Source organism: Grus americana, chromosome 24 (assembly GCF_028858705.1).
Source record: "Grus americana isolate bGruAme1 chromosome 24, bGruAme1.mat, whole genome shotgun sequence".
Lineage (NCBI taxonomy): Eukaryota > Metazoa > Chordata > Aves > Gruiformes > Gruidae > Grus > Grus americana.
The window spans coordinates 134,119-151,972 of NC_072875.1; the positions used below are offsets into that span (position 1 = coordinate 134,119).

The window sequence follows — 17,854 nt, forward strand, 5'->3', positions numbered from 1 at the left end:
CGTCCCTCCTTCCCGCCTCGGAGCCGCAGGATTGAACGGAGAGAACTGCTGGAGACAAGGCCTGCCGGAGGAGCTCACTCCCGCTGCGTCAGGCTTCAGCGAGACGCGCGTCCTCTCGGACGCCGAAACCGAAGCCATCCCTCTAGCCAGGCCTGCGCACCAGCCCAAAGGTCCGCCTTGCCCTGGAGAAGCTGGGTAACTGCTTTTAATTTAAAAACGAGTTGACATTGTACAAGTCCATGTTCTGTAAAATGGAACAGGACCCTCTCGGCCCACCCCAACGCCCCCCTCCCCGGCGTTACTCGGGCTCGCTGCTGTTGGTGGTCTTCTCCCACTCCAAGCTCTCTTCGCTCTGTGCGGGCGAGCCCGCAGACGGCCGTGCCCGGAGACCCTGAAACCTGCGGCACTCGGGGCACACCCGGATGTGCGTGCACCCTCGGGCGACCAGGGCGGCTTCTTGTGCCAGTCTTTGTGCCAGGGGATCTGGCTCGCCCCCACTGCACAGCTTCCCGTTGCTGAGCGTGGTTGTGCTGCGGGCTCGGCGTTCCTCTGGGATAACGGGGCGAGTCCGTATCATTCCCCCTCGCCTCCGACGAGGGTGGAAACTGTCCTTGCAGAGAATGATGTTGCGCAGCTCCGTCACCATTTCTTGGCACACCGACACCTGGAAGGCAGACCCGAGACATACCGCTCACCTAAGTAAGCTGCGAGCCCGGCAGCGCTGCATCTGCTCTGGATTCTGATGCCAAAGTGTCACGGACTCAGTCGTTAATCTGGCCACTGGATTTCGAAACCAATGCTTGGCTATTCACGCTTGATTTAGCACAACAGGTTCCACCTCTCCGTCAGAGAGCCTCCTGTATCCCCAAATCAACACAAGACCCAAACCTAGGGCAGGCCGAAACCCCGAGATGATCCCGTCTCCAGGAAAAGGGCCTGGATGTTGTACACGGATCTTTGATCCCTTCAAAAGCCCTTGGAGCACCCCTACGGCCTCGATCTTAGTAGGAGTGCATTGGAAGCGTGTGTATTTTAGACCCTGCCCAGTGCGCCTAGTCTTCTCATGCGTTTGAGGTCTCATTACTAGGAATGCTCATCTCAGCCTGGGTGCGTTACTTGCTCCAGAGCACTGCAGTACTGAGTACCCCGCAGATAAACACACACTAACCCCTCAGGACACTTTCAGGTCCTACCTCCGACTGTTCAGAGTGCCGAAGGCTCCACAAAAATTCCAGCATTGCCATAAAAATTGCTACGATTAAGCCACAGATGAGAACCACGAAGATTCCACCGATATTCTCCATTCCCAGGCCTAAAATAAAGCAGAAGAGACAAAGCTGTGGAGAGGCAAACGCAACATAAATCGCAAGCATCACTGTACAGAAATCCCAACCCTTTCCTGTTTAGGTGGCATTGCATATACCCAGCCAGGGACCAAAAACACATAGCCAGCACTGCCCTATTAATAGATAACCGCATGACTCAGATGGCAAACTGAATGACTTGCAATAACTGCACGATCGAAGACGCGTTCTCAGAAATGATGATTTTGCAGATAAACAGCAAGTACATTGGAGGGAAGTACAAAGCAATTTGTGGACAAACTGAAAACAGGGGAAAAAAATGAGAGATCAATCAGGCACATTAATCCCTGCAAATTATTCACCCAGCTCTAGTTGCTTTGAACTTCACAAAGGCAGATGAGCAATGCCGTTAAAGAAGCAGAGATGAAGACGACAAGAAAGGGCTTTAAAGGAAGCCGGCACCAAGAAAAGCTCCTTTGATTGCATTACAAAGTGCTGGCAAAAAACGATTACAGCTGGTTGTATTGCAGCAGCAAGAAGAAGTTCCGAACAAGACCACGACCCAACACTGCCTGACACTATACGGTGACCGAATGGGGTCCCTGCCGCCCAGAGGTACCTGGGTACAGGTTGGATGCTCTCTGCCCAGCACCCTCTGACCCATGAGGGGGAAACAGCCCCTTCCATGGGGCGACTATCTCACCTGCCTTGGACAACTCGCTTACAACGGGATGACTGCCATCTCTGCTGATGGTAGGAGCCATTCAGCCACCGCGGGCCAAACGCTGCACATGCGGACAGCTTCACTTAGGGGAAGAACTGAATCCCACGCGCAGCCTTGTCCTACACAGCTTACGCTCCAGAAACCTCACCAGCTGGAAGGAAAACCCACCCCTCGGAAACCTGGCCTGAGTTTTCCGTGTGCCGAGGCCGTCACCTCTCTTCCCACCGCAAACCCTGTCCCCAAAACCACAGCCTGTGCCTCTGCCTGGCCCTGCAGAACAGGACCGTGAGAGGAGCTGGGGAGCAGTGCCGGCCTCAGCACACGCTGTCCAAGAAATGGCTCTTCGCTCCTGCATTTGTCGGTTTGGGGGTCTCAAGTGGACTGGGTCCTGATTGGATTGATTACTAAAAAGCATGCAGTGCTTTGCACTGAGGTGACTCTATGAGGCCATTACTCAACAAGAACATCTATAAAAATCTTCCTTTCCCCTCTGTAACATTAAATCAAAGTGTAAGAATCAATGATTTATTGGCTTAATCTCTGCATGGCTTTTAGACATAAAATCTCACCAAAATCCTTGTAAATCGCTGACCTGTTTTGTTCTAAAACTTAGGAGGGCATGTTTCTCCCTCCTCCTCTGTCATTCTTTTGGCATTGCCTCCAGAGCAATCTAGTGACTCTGTAAATCAGCCTTTCGCAGAGAAATGTTTCCACCAAGACAGCAATTGCAGGGCAGAAAACACAGCCCATAATCACAGTTTACACCCAAGATAAAGACCCATCCTCTCCTCCCAGCAGCTCTCAAATTTGAATTTAGGGCCAGTACCAGTCTCTCTACGTCCTTCTGTCATTCCACCTGGGTGCCACCTCAGACACCCATTCCCAAGCTCACCGAGAGGCATTTCCTTCCTCCGTATACACACACCGGCAGGCTACGCCTTCCTCATTTCCTAAACTGAGAAACTGAACCATGAGCGAGGGTGCAAAACAGCAGAAAAACTTGTCCAGGGTCACACAGCGCGCTGGGTAGTGCCAGAAACAGCCCAGGAACCTGCTTCCCAGTTGTTCCCAAGCCATCTCAAAACAGCCCACAGACTAAATTCCACTTCAGAGTTGCTTTTAGCACACTCCACGGAGGAAAAGACTCCCATGTGCCTGCTCGCTTTCAAAAGTAACTTCTTTAATAGCTTATTGCCTTGCCCTGAGGTCTGATGTCTTACACTGGGCCAATACCTTCTGTCTCGAGACTGACAGCCTGGGCTGCCCGCAGCGCAGCACTGCCCCACAGGGAGCACTGGCTCGCAGTCCCCGCGGGGTCTCATCCAGCCTTGCTCACGAACGGCACAGACACACACCCCTACACCTGCTGCAATGTCAAGAAAAAAAAAAGAGCAATCACAGACCCGGCTCGGTTCTCCGTCTCTGTGCTCAGAGAGGTCAGAAGATTGTCCTTTCAACTGGGGGACCTGCTGGCCTCCCAAAAAACACTTGCTGAGGAAAGGGTGACTGCCAAAACTAAAAAACGCAGCAACTGCGTTAAGCTGGCAACTGCTCTCACACTGGGATATCAGCCTAATGTGGCAGCTTTTATAGCAATTTGCATAGTGTTACCCAAAAGAATTTGCTCCTCAGCTTACAGATGTACTAATAAAGTCCTTGTGTCCCTTCCCCTGGCTGTTTAAAAGGCGCTTTCACTTGCAGCCATTAACCAGCGGGCCTGTGGTGGAGATCCATCTCCCTTGAAGGAACCCAGGATTTTGGTCTGATCCCGTTAGCCATCCATTTTCCTATGTAATGCTGCAGACACTCATTAGAAGCTAATTTACCCTCCATATGCCTCCAATATTTGTCATTTGGTTGTTCCCGCTATCTCTGCCCCAGGCAAAAAACACACAGCATGAGGCACAGCAGAGCTGTTTGGCTTTCTCCTTGAATTGTGAAGGAAGGAATCTCAGGTCAGAAGAAGGGGAAAAAGTAATTCTTAGGCAGAAAACCTGGCAGCGCTCACGTGCAGATGGATGTTCATCCTTGCACTGCTGGCAAGGACGCTGCTACTGCCTTCAGCGCGCTACCGGAGAGCGGCGTGGCTTACCTTTGGCTCTGTGGTCCTCCTCTTTGGGGCATTTGCCTCCTTCCCACCACTTCCGCTTCAGGATTTCCAGGCGGTTGTTCTCTTGCAACTGGAGAATGGCCAGGTCAAACTCGTCACGAAACACAGAGCCTGCAACACCAAGAGGTATGTGGTAAGGCACCGCCTCGGCCAGCCTTCCTCCCCACTCATCCCCGCCACGATGCCCTGCCAATGTGCCCAACCACAAAAGCTCATCTCTGAACGGTTTGGAAGGGACTTCAGTCCATGTAAGCCCTTGAAACCTGCAGCCTCCCTGCTGAGACCGTCAACTGGTTAATGTCGTTTGCAGACGGTAATTTCGCCTGTCCACCAAGACCCACGCAGGCCATTCATAGAGGTCCGTTACAAGGGGGAGCTTTGCCTTCAGGGGCAGGGTCTGAACAGGCACTTTGGTATCGCACCGCTGTCTCTCCAGACCACTGATGTCCCTCTCCTGTCATTCTGCCTCCAACTCCAACCTTGCCCTAACACTCCTTCCCTCAAACTGGTGCACTGCAACAGCAGCAAGTTCAACCTACGCGCAAGCCCAAATGTTCACGGTAAAGGAGGCTCGCTTCTGCGCTCAGTACTGAGCTCTACTCCAGTCTTGATGCTGTCTGCTACCAGAGATCCCGAAGAAGGGCCGTGGGAAAGACCGCAGTTCTCCTGGAAACTCTGCACTATTGTCCCAGCGAGCAGCTTTCTGCTCTTCTTATCTGCTACGGTTTCACTGTTTAACAAGACAATGTCAGAACAAATTTAGACCCGAAAGTAAGGACTTGTACTCACGATCAGGTTACTGTGACTTTACAAGCTTACGCACGTTAGCTAAACTATTGTGACTGTTTGTGTGATGGTTCTTATGTAATTCACCTTAACTTTGTATTGCTAAGTGCAGGTGCTTAAAGGTCAGGAACAAGGCTTCCTGAGCCTGTGAGACTGGCCAAAAGATCAGTCGATCGCTTGGAATAACAACTACTACATCCTTTTTCTGTGCTGCCCAGGGAGATGATGTTCTCTTGCTAGCTCTCATGTTTGAAAGACAAAAGCCCTGCATTTGTTAAACCTGATTACTAGCTGAGACGGTCACTGAATTGCCCAATTCTCTGTCCTGGAGTTTTGAGAACCACCAGCTGTTAAGAAACTTGTGCTAAAACCTATAAGAGTTGCAACAGCATTACTTTTACAGCACTTCTGAGATAAAGCAAGGAGAACAAAACGATTCAAAAACACTGGTTCAAAAGGGAAACAGCAAAGAGCATATATGCAGAAAATAAGCAGCAATTTTGAAACATCTTTCACATGAATTATTTAAAGAGCCGCAGTCGCGTGTCACGTGGCTCTGGACCAGAGCAGAATCTCGTACATCCGGCTCTGAGTGTGCACCTTGGGAAATTGCAATGTATTTGGTATTCCTCCTGAGAGAAAAAAAAATGACCCTGGGCAGAGCCGTGAAACGTGACGTTGGCTTTAGAGCCGGTTCAGCCTTTCAAATGCTCCGGTCCTCTGCCGACAGCTGAGAAGGACTAGAATTTTTCTTCACTGCCTACCGACGGGCATGCCAATCCCGTAGCCCTTGGTGTCCAGAAGGCCCCCGACCTGCGTGAGGTTGCAATTGCGCTGACGATAATACTCGTTCATGGTGGACTCCAGCAGGAAGGCATAATTGGAGTTCAGCACGCGTGCAATCCCTTCCTCCGTGCTCTTCACAAAGACGCTCGGCTGCTTGGAGTACATGTAGTTCCACATCCGCTGGTACGTCTGGTAGCGGGAGTTCTGCGGGAAAACGGAGGCAAGCGCAGCTAAGGTGGGAGCATCTCGCTGTAACATAAACCCCAAATTAGATGCCACTATGAAAAGGCCACAGTGGGGAAAGGAGTCAAAGCAGATGTTGTGCCAGATTCAAAAAGCATTTAGATGCCTAACCTCCATTTATTCCAATGGGATGTAGAGGCCCAAATATCTTGGTGGATTTGAGACTTTGTTGGCAAAGGTATGCATTTCGTGCCCAGCTAATTCCAATAGGTTCCAGCAAAGCTCTTTGCGTTAATTCAATTTTAGAAAAATACAAAGCTTCCGTAACAGTATTTCAAAACCACACAAAAAAAGCCAGAAGAAACAAATCGCGTGCGGCTGATGTAAACCACCGAACGCTGCCTGTACAGCTCACGCCCTATCGTCTGTGACTGTAACCTTGTGCTTAACAGTTCACCAGCATCACAGCCAGACACCATCGCCTTGAGAAGAGCACCGAGGGCTGGGGCATAGCCAAAGCTCTTTGGAGTTTGCTGCTCCCTGAATCCGTATTTTGGTTCACCTTCTCATAAGGCAAATCAAAGCACCTGCTCAAGAGAACTGGAGTCTTTTCATTGACTGCAGTAAACTAAAGTTCATCCAGCCCCAAACCCTCAGACTTTGCTGGTGTTTGAACCCACCTTGGTTTGATTAAGAGAAAAGTTGACTATGGTTAATCTCTCTTGCCTGTGCTGAGCAAAGAGTGAAACCTGCTTGCACAAAGACTGAAGATAAACACACTCTGGTCTACATTAGGAGTTTCTGAATTTGCCCCTCTCCCCTCACCCTTGCATTTCTGCAGCACATGGAATCCCTTACACCACCTCCCCTCCCGGCCACCACAGCGGGTGTGCGACATGCTGCCAGGCACCCCCTGCCATCGCACTTTCGAGAGCTCGTCTTCTATGGCTGGCGAGCCATGCTGGCGAGCCTCAGGGAATCCGCTGCTGACCTAGTTACTGTCTTCATCTGTCCAGCTCTGTCCTCTGGGTGCAGTCGCTCGGGCAAGGGACAGACAGACAAGGTGTGTGTTTGCTCCCAATTCGCTGCACTTTTAAACGTTAATCCTGTGCGTTAGTGTCAGGGGAAATCGCTGCCAGGACAGGTTACAAGGCAAGGTGCCTCAGCCGCGGACGCACGCCTCGTGCAGCCGGGAGCTGAGGGGTAGTGACGACAGCCTCAGCCATGTCTACTTAATCTGTCGCTGCGTTTGACCCACCACCGTCACACCGGAGGCAAATGGATCCCAACATAGTTTAAAGCGTTGCAAATGGTACAAGAACATCTCTTGCTAATTTCTTCTCTGATGCCAGTGACTCCAGCACCCGCCAGGCAGCGTGGAGCCACAGTCAGGTTTTTAAACTTCAAAGCCTTCCTGAAAAGAACTAAGCGAGCGCCTCGTATTCAACCACCTTAGTCACTGGGGCTCTGTTCAGCTCATTTTAGATGTAATGTATTGGCTTAAAAGTAGCTTTTTGCCAAACCCCCCCAAGGGTGTAAAGTTGGGCTGAAAAGCTCAGGCTCACTCGAGAGATCTCGAGTTCAGACTCAGAGGGGGGAAAAAAGTGAGAAAAGCTTTCTCTCCCCTTGGAATTTCAACAAGTGATAAATAAATCATCCTCAAGCAGTTCTTTGTGCATTCAGAGCACTGCAGAAAAGATTCACTCATTTATTTCCCTTCTGAATAGAGCAGGGAAGACAGAAATTAAATTGGGCTAAATGGCATGCATAAGTTTGCATACACTCGACTTGCTTGTTCTCAGCGCCACTGACCACGCACAGACTCCAGCACTTTTACATATGCTAGCCTACCTGGGGTTTGCAGACATTTCTTTGCTTACCCAACCCGAGGCACTGTCACGTAAAAGCCAAGATCACATCAAAACCGCATAGAGACCCACAGAAATTTGACTGCAAATGCTCATCTGCTGAAGACCATGTTACATCATCACTGCGACACAGGGATGTGAACCATTTTCCCACCCACGTGGTGACACTCCAAGTGCTAATTTGCTTTCTAAGTCCAAGCAGGAGAGTCTGCTCCTCCAGGGTCCAGCACAGATGTCCTGACCCTAGTCCTCCAGCATCCCAAGAGCACGCCAGCTGCTGTGTTACAAAATCCTGCCTTCCCTGTCCCCCACCATTCATCCCGTCATCACCCACTGTGGATCTAACCCAGTCCTGTGCAACCAAGCAGCCAGGGGTCTCTCCAAAGGTCCCCTTCGTGCCAGAAACTGGAACGAATCTGGCATGACAGGCTGGGGTGATATCCAAATCTGACTAAAGGGTGCCCTCTGCACCTCCTGTCCCAGTTAGCAAAAGAATGGGGTTTACTTGAAAGAAGGTCATGCTGGAGCCGCCGTGAATGGTGCCGTACTCGATGGCTGTCTGGTCAGCCAGGTCATCTACGGATTCGATGGGGACGTCCATCCGCTGCACGGTGAGGAAGGCTGCCAGATTGGCCGTGTAGGAGGAGATGATGATCAAGGTGAACGCCCACCTAGGAAAAGGGGAAGCGAAGACAGTGACCCGACATTTCACATGGACCGAATCTGATCTCCATCCCCACCGCCTGCCTCTCCATCTCCTTCTGCCCAGAAAAGACCCCCAGAGAAGCCTTCCTTAAGAGGAGGGCTGACCTCCTTACCAGACTCCACTGACACAGCGCGTGGATAAAGCTTGGGGGGCGATGGTGGAGCCTTGCTGCATGAATCCCCCGACTGGAAACCACAAGCTGTTGCCGAGAGAGTACTGATTCACGAGAAGATTGCATCTGCCTTGCGAGCAGGGGTGGGGGCTGTACCACTCGTATGGCGTCAATCTAGAACAATGAGAAACAGGTAGCTCAGGTAATTCACTGGGAAACGGGGCACTTCAGAGAGGGGGAAAAAAAAACCCACAAAAAACCAAAGGCAAAAAAAAAGCTGTGAAGTCCTAACTTTCCTGGAGGCAGATTTTTCTAAGGAGGAAACTCTTTGCTGTCAATTGATGCCCAGGGCTCAGAGCTATGTGAAACGCTTGCTCTGTGACTCAGAAGCCAGAGGCTTTCTTGTAAAGATCTGCAGAAGTTTTGAGAGGCTCTGCTGAAAACCTGAGCATGGGCTGCAGGGGGTGGGGCTGGAGCCCCGTGTGCAAATTCGTACCACAGACAACTGCAACAACAATTCCAGATGTGCACGGACTTGATGTGAAACTGAAATCAATCATCTTTGTCCATGTTCCCTGCTGGAGAATAAGCATCAATGGGAAGTTCAAAAGCAAAGTGTATGAGACCTGACTGCATGACACCATCAAGAAAAATAACTGTATAGGTGCAAATGGTTGCTCTCAGAAGGTTTGATTGCCCCAGCAAGGTCTAGGTCCCAGGTCTAGTTTGAAGCCAAGTGCTGGCGTTTCAAAGCATCACGTACTTTCACTGCTCACAGGGGCAGGACAGAGGTGGGAATCTGAAATAACTGACAGCCTGTCATTGAAGCGACTATAGCCTAGCGCTCTTTTTTTGGTGTTTCCAATTCTCAGTTCCCTGGTTGCTAAGAAAGTCTTCTAATTCCTATGCTGCAGTTCATTATACTGCTAATGGTTAACAAAGCCTGTGCCTGGGAGGGTCATTTTGGGGATACTGCCAATACAGCTGCAGGGCTCTGCCAGCTTACGTGGCGTTTAACCAAAACGAGGTGTTTATTTTCATTTCTGCATCTCCTTCCTCACTGTAATGCCAGTGAAGCAGAGGTTATTTCTTGAAGACTTTCTGTGGTTGGATCAAGCACTAGCAGTAAAAAACGCTGCTCTGGGAGAGTCTTCTGCAATTCACAGGGTCAAAAGCTCCTTACTGCTGAGCAAGGCAGAGAGCAGCGTCCAAACCTTCATCTCCAGCGGGAAGCCGTGTAAAGGCACCTTTTTGGAGGATCATGTTTAAAACATGAGGAGGGGGCTAAAGGGGCACCAAATCCCAGTCTGCAGAGAGCGTCAGGCTGCATTATTCAATGGTTTCTTCAGAACTACGTTTCTGAGGCTGTAACAGCGTTTGAAGAAACCATTAAAGCCCTGTCAGGATGACAACTTTAGCCATGCTAAGGGACCGAGTGACAGCACAGTTCCAATTTTTGTAATGAGAATTGGGTATTAACTGTGTCCCGAAACAGCCTTCAAGCCCTGAGCACGTCTTTGGCACACATTGCCAGGACACAGCTCAACTATGTCTGAAAAGGGCCATCTGTGGCACCAGCCATACGGGGTTTGTTAGGAGGTCAGGGTAAACAGCAACGGAGCACGGACCCTGTTCCTCAACGGGAGACATGCTGCAGAGAAGCACTCAGTGACATATTTTGAGGCCGATCGAAATTAATCATAGGGAAATGGAACCGAAAGCTGTCAAGCAGGGCTCTGCGCATCAACCAAGAGGCTGTTGAGAGATATTAATGAACTTTCTTTTTCTGTACACACTGGGTTTTACAGGGCCAGAGGAACTAAACGCCACTACTGGAATTTGCGTCAATATCTCTGAATGCGTTTGCCGGTATATGCCAGCATCCCATTCAAGACAAGTGGTTGGTTTATCTGTTGCAGATCAAACATCCGCAAGGAGCAGCGCCATTTGCAGCACCAGCCCTACTCCCAAACCTTCTCCCACCCTTTCCATGCAGCTCTCGGCACCAGCACCCACCGCTGTGGCCAAGCACGGTCCCGCATCGCGGCATGCTGCTCCTGCCTGCCCTGTCACAGCCATGCCAACAGCCATCCCGGGGCTGCCATATGCATTGGTGACGTGTCCGCACGGTCACTCAGCAGCAAAGCCCCAGTCCTCAGCTGGCGGAGGGCAGGGCGCTGGGACCCTTCTGTCCCCCTTACCGTCCCCTCCGCACTGGTGTCCTGGGGGACGTCCCCGTGTCCCCCTGCCCAGCCGCTCCCCACGCATCCCCCCACGGGTCTGGGAGCGTGTCGCTAGATGGCACCGCGAGGACGGAAAAGGCACTGCCAGTCACATTACCGAGCAACCAAGAAGAGGACGCAGCTGACAGCCAGGTAGGCGAGCAGCATGAAGAGCCAGACGCCAGGGGAAAAGGGATCCAGGAACGAGAAGTAGCCGGGTTTGCGGCCCTGGGAGGGAAACAAAAAAGGAGTTGGAGCTGCTTGTATTTCTATAAATTAAATAGCCCATTCTGCACAACAGAAAGAAATGCACCTGCCCTGATGCTGACAACGGATGGGAGCAACAGAAGGGAAATAAACGGGGCTCTGCAAAACGCCTCGCAGGGAAAACAGGTGACATCAAATGCAACAAATGACTGAGTCCTGCAGCGTCTCTCCGCTGGGGTTCATCTCCCAAGACTGTTCCTCGCCTCACCTAAACCACTTTTGCTCCTCCAGGCAAAGAAAGAAATCAATTGATAGAAAAATCAAGACAGTTGCAGCACTCTGCCCTCCCCATGGTAGGATGTACCGCACCCCTCGCCTGCAGGGGCCCCGAGGGAGGGGGAGTCCCCATCTGGAGCCCTTGTCCACCCGAGCAGGCTGGGCAGGACGGGGCTCCCGTGGGAGAGCACGCCTGAGCACAGAGGTGGGTGGGATCCTCTGCACGAAGCAGAGTGGGGAAAAAATATTTTTGTGCAGAAAAGGAAAAAAAAGAAAAAAAAAAAAAAAAGAGATGCTTGCAATATTTCTGGTTTTCTTTCTTCAGCCTTGAAACATTTCTTCTCTACAAAATTCAACAAAATTATTACTTTTATCTCAGGGAACACGATATTTTTATCTCCAGGATGCGTCAGAATTTCCTGTTTTTTCTCAGCAAACCACCTTTCCTTGAAAAGTAAGGCCTTACTGCTAGGTAAAAAAAAACCCAGTTGGTCTTCTCCCAAAGTACCTTTAATTTTCACAAGGACACTGGCACCACGGAAATCTTGTCAAATTTAGCAAAATTTTTACAAAGGGAGGATTAATTTCTAGGAGAAGTTTCTCAAAAGCCGAACACCTCCCATTTTGGCAAGCGTATTTCTCCCACCACCACCAGCTCTACACATGCAGCTCCTCTGCAGCACAGCTTCCTCCAGGGTGGAAAAAGCAGCTGCTAATTTACCTCTGAGCACGCTCAATGCCACCGTGGGGGACGGGGAGGAGATGTGAAAATAGAGCGCCGGACTGAGGAAGCGCTCTTTTGCTCTCTGTGCAATTTTTAATATCCACGTGGAGCAGAAAGCGCTTCGTTTCAGCGCTGTGCACCCCTGACACACCTCTCCCGCCCCGAACGCTCCAAGCGTTCCATCTTCTTTCCTCACCGTCTCTTCTGAAAGACTCCCAGCAAAAGGATGAAGTCCCAATGCAGGGCTGACGGCTTGCACTAACCCCGTGGGAATGCGAGCCCTTTGCTCACGGGAGCCTGTATCTTCCTCCCCAAACCACAATGTCAATCCTGGCATCACAAAACCTCGAGCTCCACAGTTTCCCCAAGCACCTGTAACCAGGGAGCTGCCCAGGAGTCAGAGCTCCCGCAAAGGCTTTTACTGTAAAGTCAGAGCGGAAACAGGCTTTTATCACATCTCGGCCAGGCTGTCAGTGTATTTCTCACTGGCACCTTGCTCTCTCGTGTGCTGAAAACGTTTATCACGGTTTGCTCGATGCAGCTCACTCCAGCAGCCGTGTCCCAGCACTTGCAGCTCCGCTGTAGTTTGCTCGCTTTACACAAAAGCTGCTGCCGGGGATCATCTTTGATACACAGAGGCCTCATTTTTCCCTACTCTGCTGCTTTACCCTGCCCATCTGTGACACCACATAAACTAATAATAGCTGGTAATAAATAACACCTAACCTCAATTGCCATAGCAAACCCAGAGCCATCAAAGACCAGGGTCCTGATATTTTAGAGCTGTGCTTAATCCAGAGGCAGTGAATAATTTTCTGTTTTCACAAAAATCCCCAGGAAACACAGCTGCTTTTTTTTTTTCCTTCCCCAGACTCAGAGCAGCAATTTAAATTCCATTTCCATTAAAAAACCCACTGTTTTACTACTGAAGTATTCCTAATCTTATGCAAAACCTGAATTTCACAAGGTCTTGCTAGTTCTTCTGAAGACTAAGCTGTTGCTAGAAAAGGCAATAGCTGTTGCACAAAAAAATCTTCCTCTAGTAAAAATAACTAAGATACTGTGATATTCTCAGCTCCAGTCACCAGCTGGGACTGTAACATCTCAGAAACCTTCTACAGCAAACTCTGCCCTGCATGAAGTAAAGAACCACACACCATAACATCCTATCCCCGTATCCTTAAGGACAAGATGAGTTTGAGCTTGAGATCTACATTAGCATTTTTAGAGAATCTGGCTTGTTAAGCCTTTTGACAAAGAGATGAGTTAAGAATCAGCAGTTCAGACCATCTTGCGTCCGTTTTCAGGTTACTTTAAGATCACTTCCCCAGAAACGGTTCAGGTTCTCCTGGGTATAATTCCAGAGTCTCTCTTTAAGACAAGGTCTCTCTTCCGTACCGGGTTCTCTTACCGCCCTTGGTATACGCAGGTGAGGTACAAACAGTGAAGGATGCTCTGTGCTGCTTCACTTCTTTCCCTTTTTCTGGTCAATTGCCGCTGTGTTCTGCTTTTCCTTGTATTTTTCCCAGAAACCCAGAGAGACACAAATCACTGCTACGGCCAGCATCTGGGCCCAAACTGAGGGCCTTCAGAGCCAGAGACACTGCTGGAAAACACACCCCAAGACATTTCCTCTAAGATCCTTTGCTCACCTTGCTGGAGCTCCTCTCACTAGTTCAGAGCGGTGAGCCCGTCTCACGAGTGTGCAGGCTCCGAGGTGCGCTCCCCCTCTGCGCTTCTCGCTGATCCTGTCCAGAGGATCACGGACTTCTCGATGTCTGCCTTTGGCTTCCTGTTGGCAATGTCAAAGCTCTTCTCTGGGGTGAGTGCATGGCTTTCCTGGGTGCCCCGTGGGACCCTGGTTCCCTTCCTCATCTAGAGCTAAACTGGCCCAGCTGCCTCTCCTCTTCCACAGGTGCTTACGCACTCGAGAATGAAATGAGGCAATGGGAACCTGCAAGGTGGGAAGGGCACCATCAGCCCTCGGCCGAGCAAACTGGAGCTTCTCGGGCAGAAGATTGTTCCGGGCAGCTTATCCCTCCCCGGCATCCCGGCGCTGGCAGGAAACTCCCAGGCGCTGGCAGTGCCTTGGCTGGGGCTCCCTTGTGAGATGCTCTGGTAACAAAGTTCCTTTCTGTAATTAAGGCCTTGATGTCTTCTCTATGTTTCTGGGGCAGTTTGTCAATAAATTACACTCATTAAGGAAATTGCGTTGGAGGTTTTAAGTCTCAGGCTTGGCAATGACGCTCTCCTGAGACTTTACAGTTGTAGTAGTTCTGGTTCTTTTCAGCTACAGTCATTTTCAGGCTGCTGCTACATATTCTTTTCATTCACAGTTCTGGATAAGAATAAAGATATTCTGTTCCCACGGAGGGCACAAACTCTCTCTTATCTGTCTGTTTTGAAGATGGGAATGACAATATCTGGAGTCTGTCAGATATTTTTAGTCGGTCCCAATACAGCTTTGTTAATTGGAAGAGCTATTTTTCCTGGAATAGAAATGTTCAAAATGTCCAATAATTGATGAAGGCCTCCTGCAAATCCTCAGATGGAAGCAGGAGAGATTCATTTACCCTCCTTGGTTGTTCTTGGAAGTTTTCATTTGCAGCCAGAACGTACGGGACATCCAGGAGGAAGAGGAGTGGAGCTATATGGCATGGTCCTGGATCCGTCTGTGTTCAGCTCCGTGCCTCACGACTCCCTGCCTGCCCTGCACACGCACACACACACACGTGCGGCCGGAAGGGACCCCGGTGCTGGCCCGCTCCCTCTCGCAGAAAGCGTCAGCCCTTCCTACGTCACTTCTCACAGACGTCTGTCCCTAAAAAGGCAGGCAAGAGAAACTCCCTTCTGTCTCTCTAAGGCAAGAAAACCCAGCCCGGGCAGGCAGAAACGTTGATGCGCGCTAGGTACAACTTCAGCGCGTTTGGTCTCACCAAAACAAAGGGTGCATATTCTGGGATGGCCGCGGCTGATCCAGATGCAGACCCCTCTCTCTCCAAGGTCCTTTCTCCAGAACAGATAAGCAAAACCCAAGCATAGGCTGCTGTGAATCCTGAGCTTAATTTGGGGTGACCAGCTGGGCCCCAACCGACAGGCCAACGCGTACCCCAGTCCCGGGCACCCCTGGGGCCAGTGGTTGCTCCCATCCCTGCTTCAGTGAAGCGTGAGGCTTGCTGGCAGAGCAGCGTGGGTTGTCAGGAGGGTGCTCAGCGCCTCTGCCTCGGCTGTTGAGCCTCCTCTGGCTGGAATGAAGGAGCTATTCGTGCGGCCCTTCCCATTTTATAAGTCGCCTGCAGCAATCAAGTCGAAACACTTTAAGCCTCAGTTCAATTGGCCTAAACTCAGCTATTCCAGCAAACTCACCCAATCTACATTTTCTCATCTTAAGGTAGAGCACAGTAAGGACTTTCAGGGCTGATGAGCCAGAATCACATGCTAGCTACTCCCTCGTTCCCTGTCATAGAGGCAGGTAAGTGAGCGAAACCATGTGTATGCTACAAATAAACCTGACTTTCAACACGCCTCTGTGCAGAAATGGCACTGGGCACTTGATTTCAGCGCACTGCCAAGTGGAGTGACTGCTCAGGACTCGTCATCTATCTCCTGCCTTCCACAGGTCCCACCAGATGGTCAGAATGGGAACATAATAAAACAAAGCTAGCCTTTTCTTTTAGCAGCCTGCAAGTCAGAAAGCCTATTAGAGTCCCCGTGTCAGAAATCCATACTTGATTATATCACAACAAGTGAAATTGAGAAAAATGACAGCCCCATTTAAAGCTGCCATATTTCGTTACGCGTGATAAGAGACACACGCACTGTGGTGGCTGGGTTGGCGGGGTGGGGAGGAGAAAGGGGAGAAAAAATCATTTGCCACTGGAGTTACATGGAAATTAAAATAAAATGTCATCACATCAGGCAGACCAGGACATGGAGGCAACTCCTCAGCAAGAGTTTTATTTGTGGTTATTTATTAGGCTATGTCTGATCTGTGCCATGATTAACATACGTCAGCTACAATTTGTGACGTTGCAGAGACGTCTGTTGGGGTGGGGAAGGGATGGGACGGAGGGGACAGAAGCAGATGGGGCTGCGGGGCTGCCTTCCACTGCTCTGCAAACCACATCCTTAAAGGAAAACCAGGGCGATCAGCTATCTTGCCTTTCCTTGTTAAATAAATATTTACCAGTTTAATTAGTTAATTTCCACACAGCTCTCAGACACTCTCCTCAAGCTAAGCAGGAAAGGTCTGGACAAAGAGGGGCCAAGTTCTGGAGAGGGAAGAGGGGGCTCCAAGCTTCCCTGTTGGGGAGCCCTCCCTGCTTCTGGGGAGGGGCACGAGCCCAGGCTGCCCCTGCCATCGCTGCTCACGGCCTCGATGCAGCAAAAAGCAGGGCTCGCCGCAGGGTGACCCGGCCTGGGACATGCCCTGCATCTCTCTTGCAAGCCTGCCTGGGTCACTGGGCAGCTCCCGCACGCAAAGTCCTAACTGGGTCCTTCGTCAGGCAGCTGAAGACCGAGTCCTAACCGATGGCAGGGGACTATTTGCCAAACGCTTTTTAAGACTGTAATTATTAATCCTGTTCAGTTTGGTAAACGCCTGAAGGGCAGGCTGGAACATGGCCGCGTTGCGTTACTCTGGTACCAGCACGAGCAGCAGATGGTCCCTGCCCTGAAGAACTTACACTCTAAGTAGATGTGTCAGACATTTCTATCGAGATTGCACAGAGGCAGCAGCAAATGCCTTGCACTTATAGAGCAGATCACATGCAAACCCTGCACCAATATTCCTGTGTTTCCTCTGGAGGGAGTGACATCAGCCTCATGCTGCTCAGGGAATGATGCCTCATTAAGGGACTCGCTGAAGGTTATGGTGTAAATCGGAGGCAGAGCACGCAGGGTACTCAATCGCCAAACTTTAAAAATGCATGTGAGAAAGCAAGAAACTCAATTATAATCCCAGCCAAGAGATGCTGGCAGAAACACCTCCCGGATCCACGGGCAGCTGGTGGTGTGAAAAAGCAAGTGTAGCGGGGAAGGGACAGTTACATTTGATTTCCGGGAGCTCGAACAGTCTGACCCTTTTTTGATCAGTTAACTCATTGATCCTAAATTCTGCACGTACCAGAGGAAACGGAATTTTAACTAGATTTTAATTACTTGTTTGTTCTTGGCAGGAGCCGCTCAGCGCAGAGAGATGTATGCGCAAGTTTGTTTATGCTTGTACCAAACGCTGCATCCTTGACAGCCGTGCGAACGGAGAGGGGGGAGCTGGGAGAGGCAGCTTTAATTGTTTTGTCCTTTTGGCTGCTATTGTTGAGCTGACGGGAAAACAATACTGTAATTCGCATCACACTCGGCACTGTACAGAGCACGTTTCCAAAACACAGATTGGGAACAATACGACATCCTGTTGCAAAGGACCTGGATGCCAGAGCTCGGCTCCTGTGACACCGGGGAAGCGGGGGCTTTGCCTGGCCCATATGGGCGTAGCTGGGGAAAATCTGTCCTCTCCTGAGCTTCAGGAAAAAGCTAGAACAACAGAAAATGGGAATGCAAGAGAATCTATAAGTATTTAAGACAACAAGTGTGGTCTAAGCAAAGACACGGCACAAGGCCGGCTACTTGCTTGCACACGTGAATCCCCCGGGCAGATTCACTGCTGCTCTGCTCCGAGCCACGAGCCCGCGTGTTGTTGCGGAGCCACCACGTAATGCCTGACCTGCCTTTCGGGCGGCAGCGGCTAACCACGCTGCTGCTGCCGCCGCCGGAGTTGCAAAAGATTATTGAATGCAACGGAGCGTGAACCAGACCTAGTTGCTAAACAACAGCGTGCCTCCCTTCTC

The 17,854-nt window shown here is 50.5% G+C and overlaps 1 protein-coding gene across 5 annotated transcripts in view; it reads right to left on the reverse strand.

The window, feature by feature from the left end:
- Positions 1 to 227: 227 nt before the first annotated feature.
- Positions 228 to 17,854, reverse strand: part of GRIK4 (glutamate ionotropic receptor kainate type subunit 4) — a 207,195-nt gene continuing 189,568 nt past the window's right edge. For 2 of the 5 annotated variants that reach the window (XM_054803100.1, XM_054803101.1), the window contains 7 exons: positions 10,920 to 11,029; positions 8,580 to 8,753; positions 8,267 to 8,432; positions 5,689 to 5,914; positions 4,121 to 4,249; positions 1,194 to 1,312; positions 228 to 664 (listed from right to left, as the gene is read on the reverse strand). In XM_054803100.1, coding sequence (XP_054659075.1) covers positions 299 to 664; positions 1,194 to 1,312; positions 4,121 to 4,249; positions 5,689 to 5,914; positions 8,267 to 8,432; positions 8,580 to 8,753; positions 10,920 to 11,029 — 1,290 coding nt within the window. In that variant the 3' untranslated portion in view covers positions 228 to 298. Of the gene's footprint in view, positions 665 to 1,193; positions 1,313 to 4,120; positions 4,250 to 5,688; positions 5,915 to 8,266; positions 8,433 to 8,579; positions 8,754 to 10,919; positions 11,030 to 17,854 lie in introns of those variants that run through there. The other 3 variants (XM_054803102.1, XM_054803103.1, XR_008574079.1) reach the window with 2 other exon arrangements.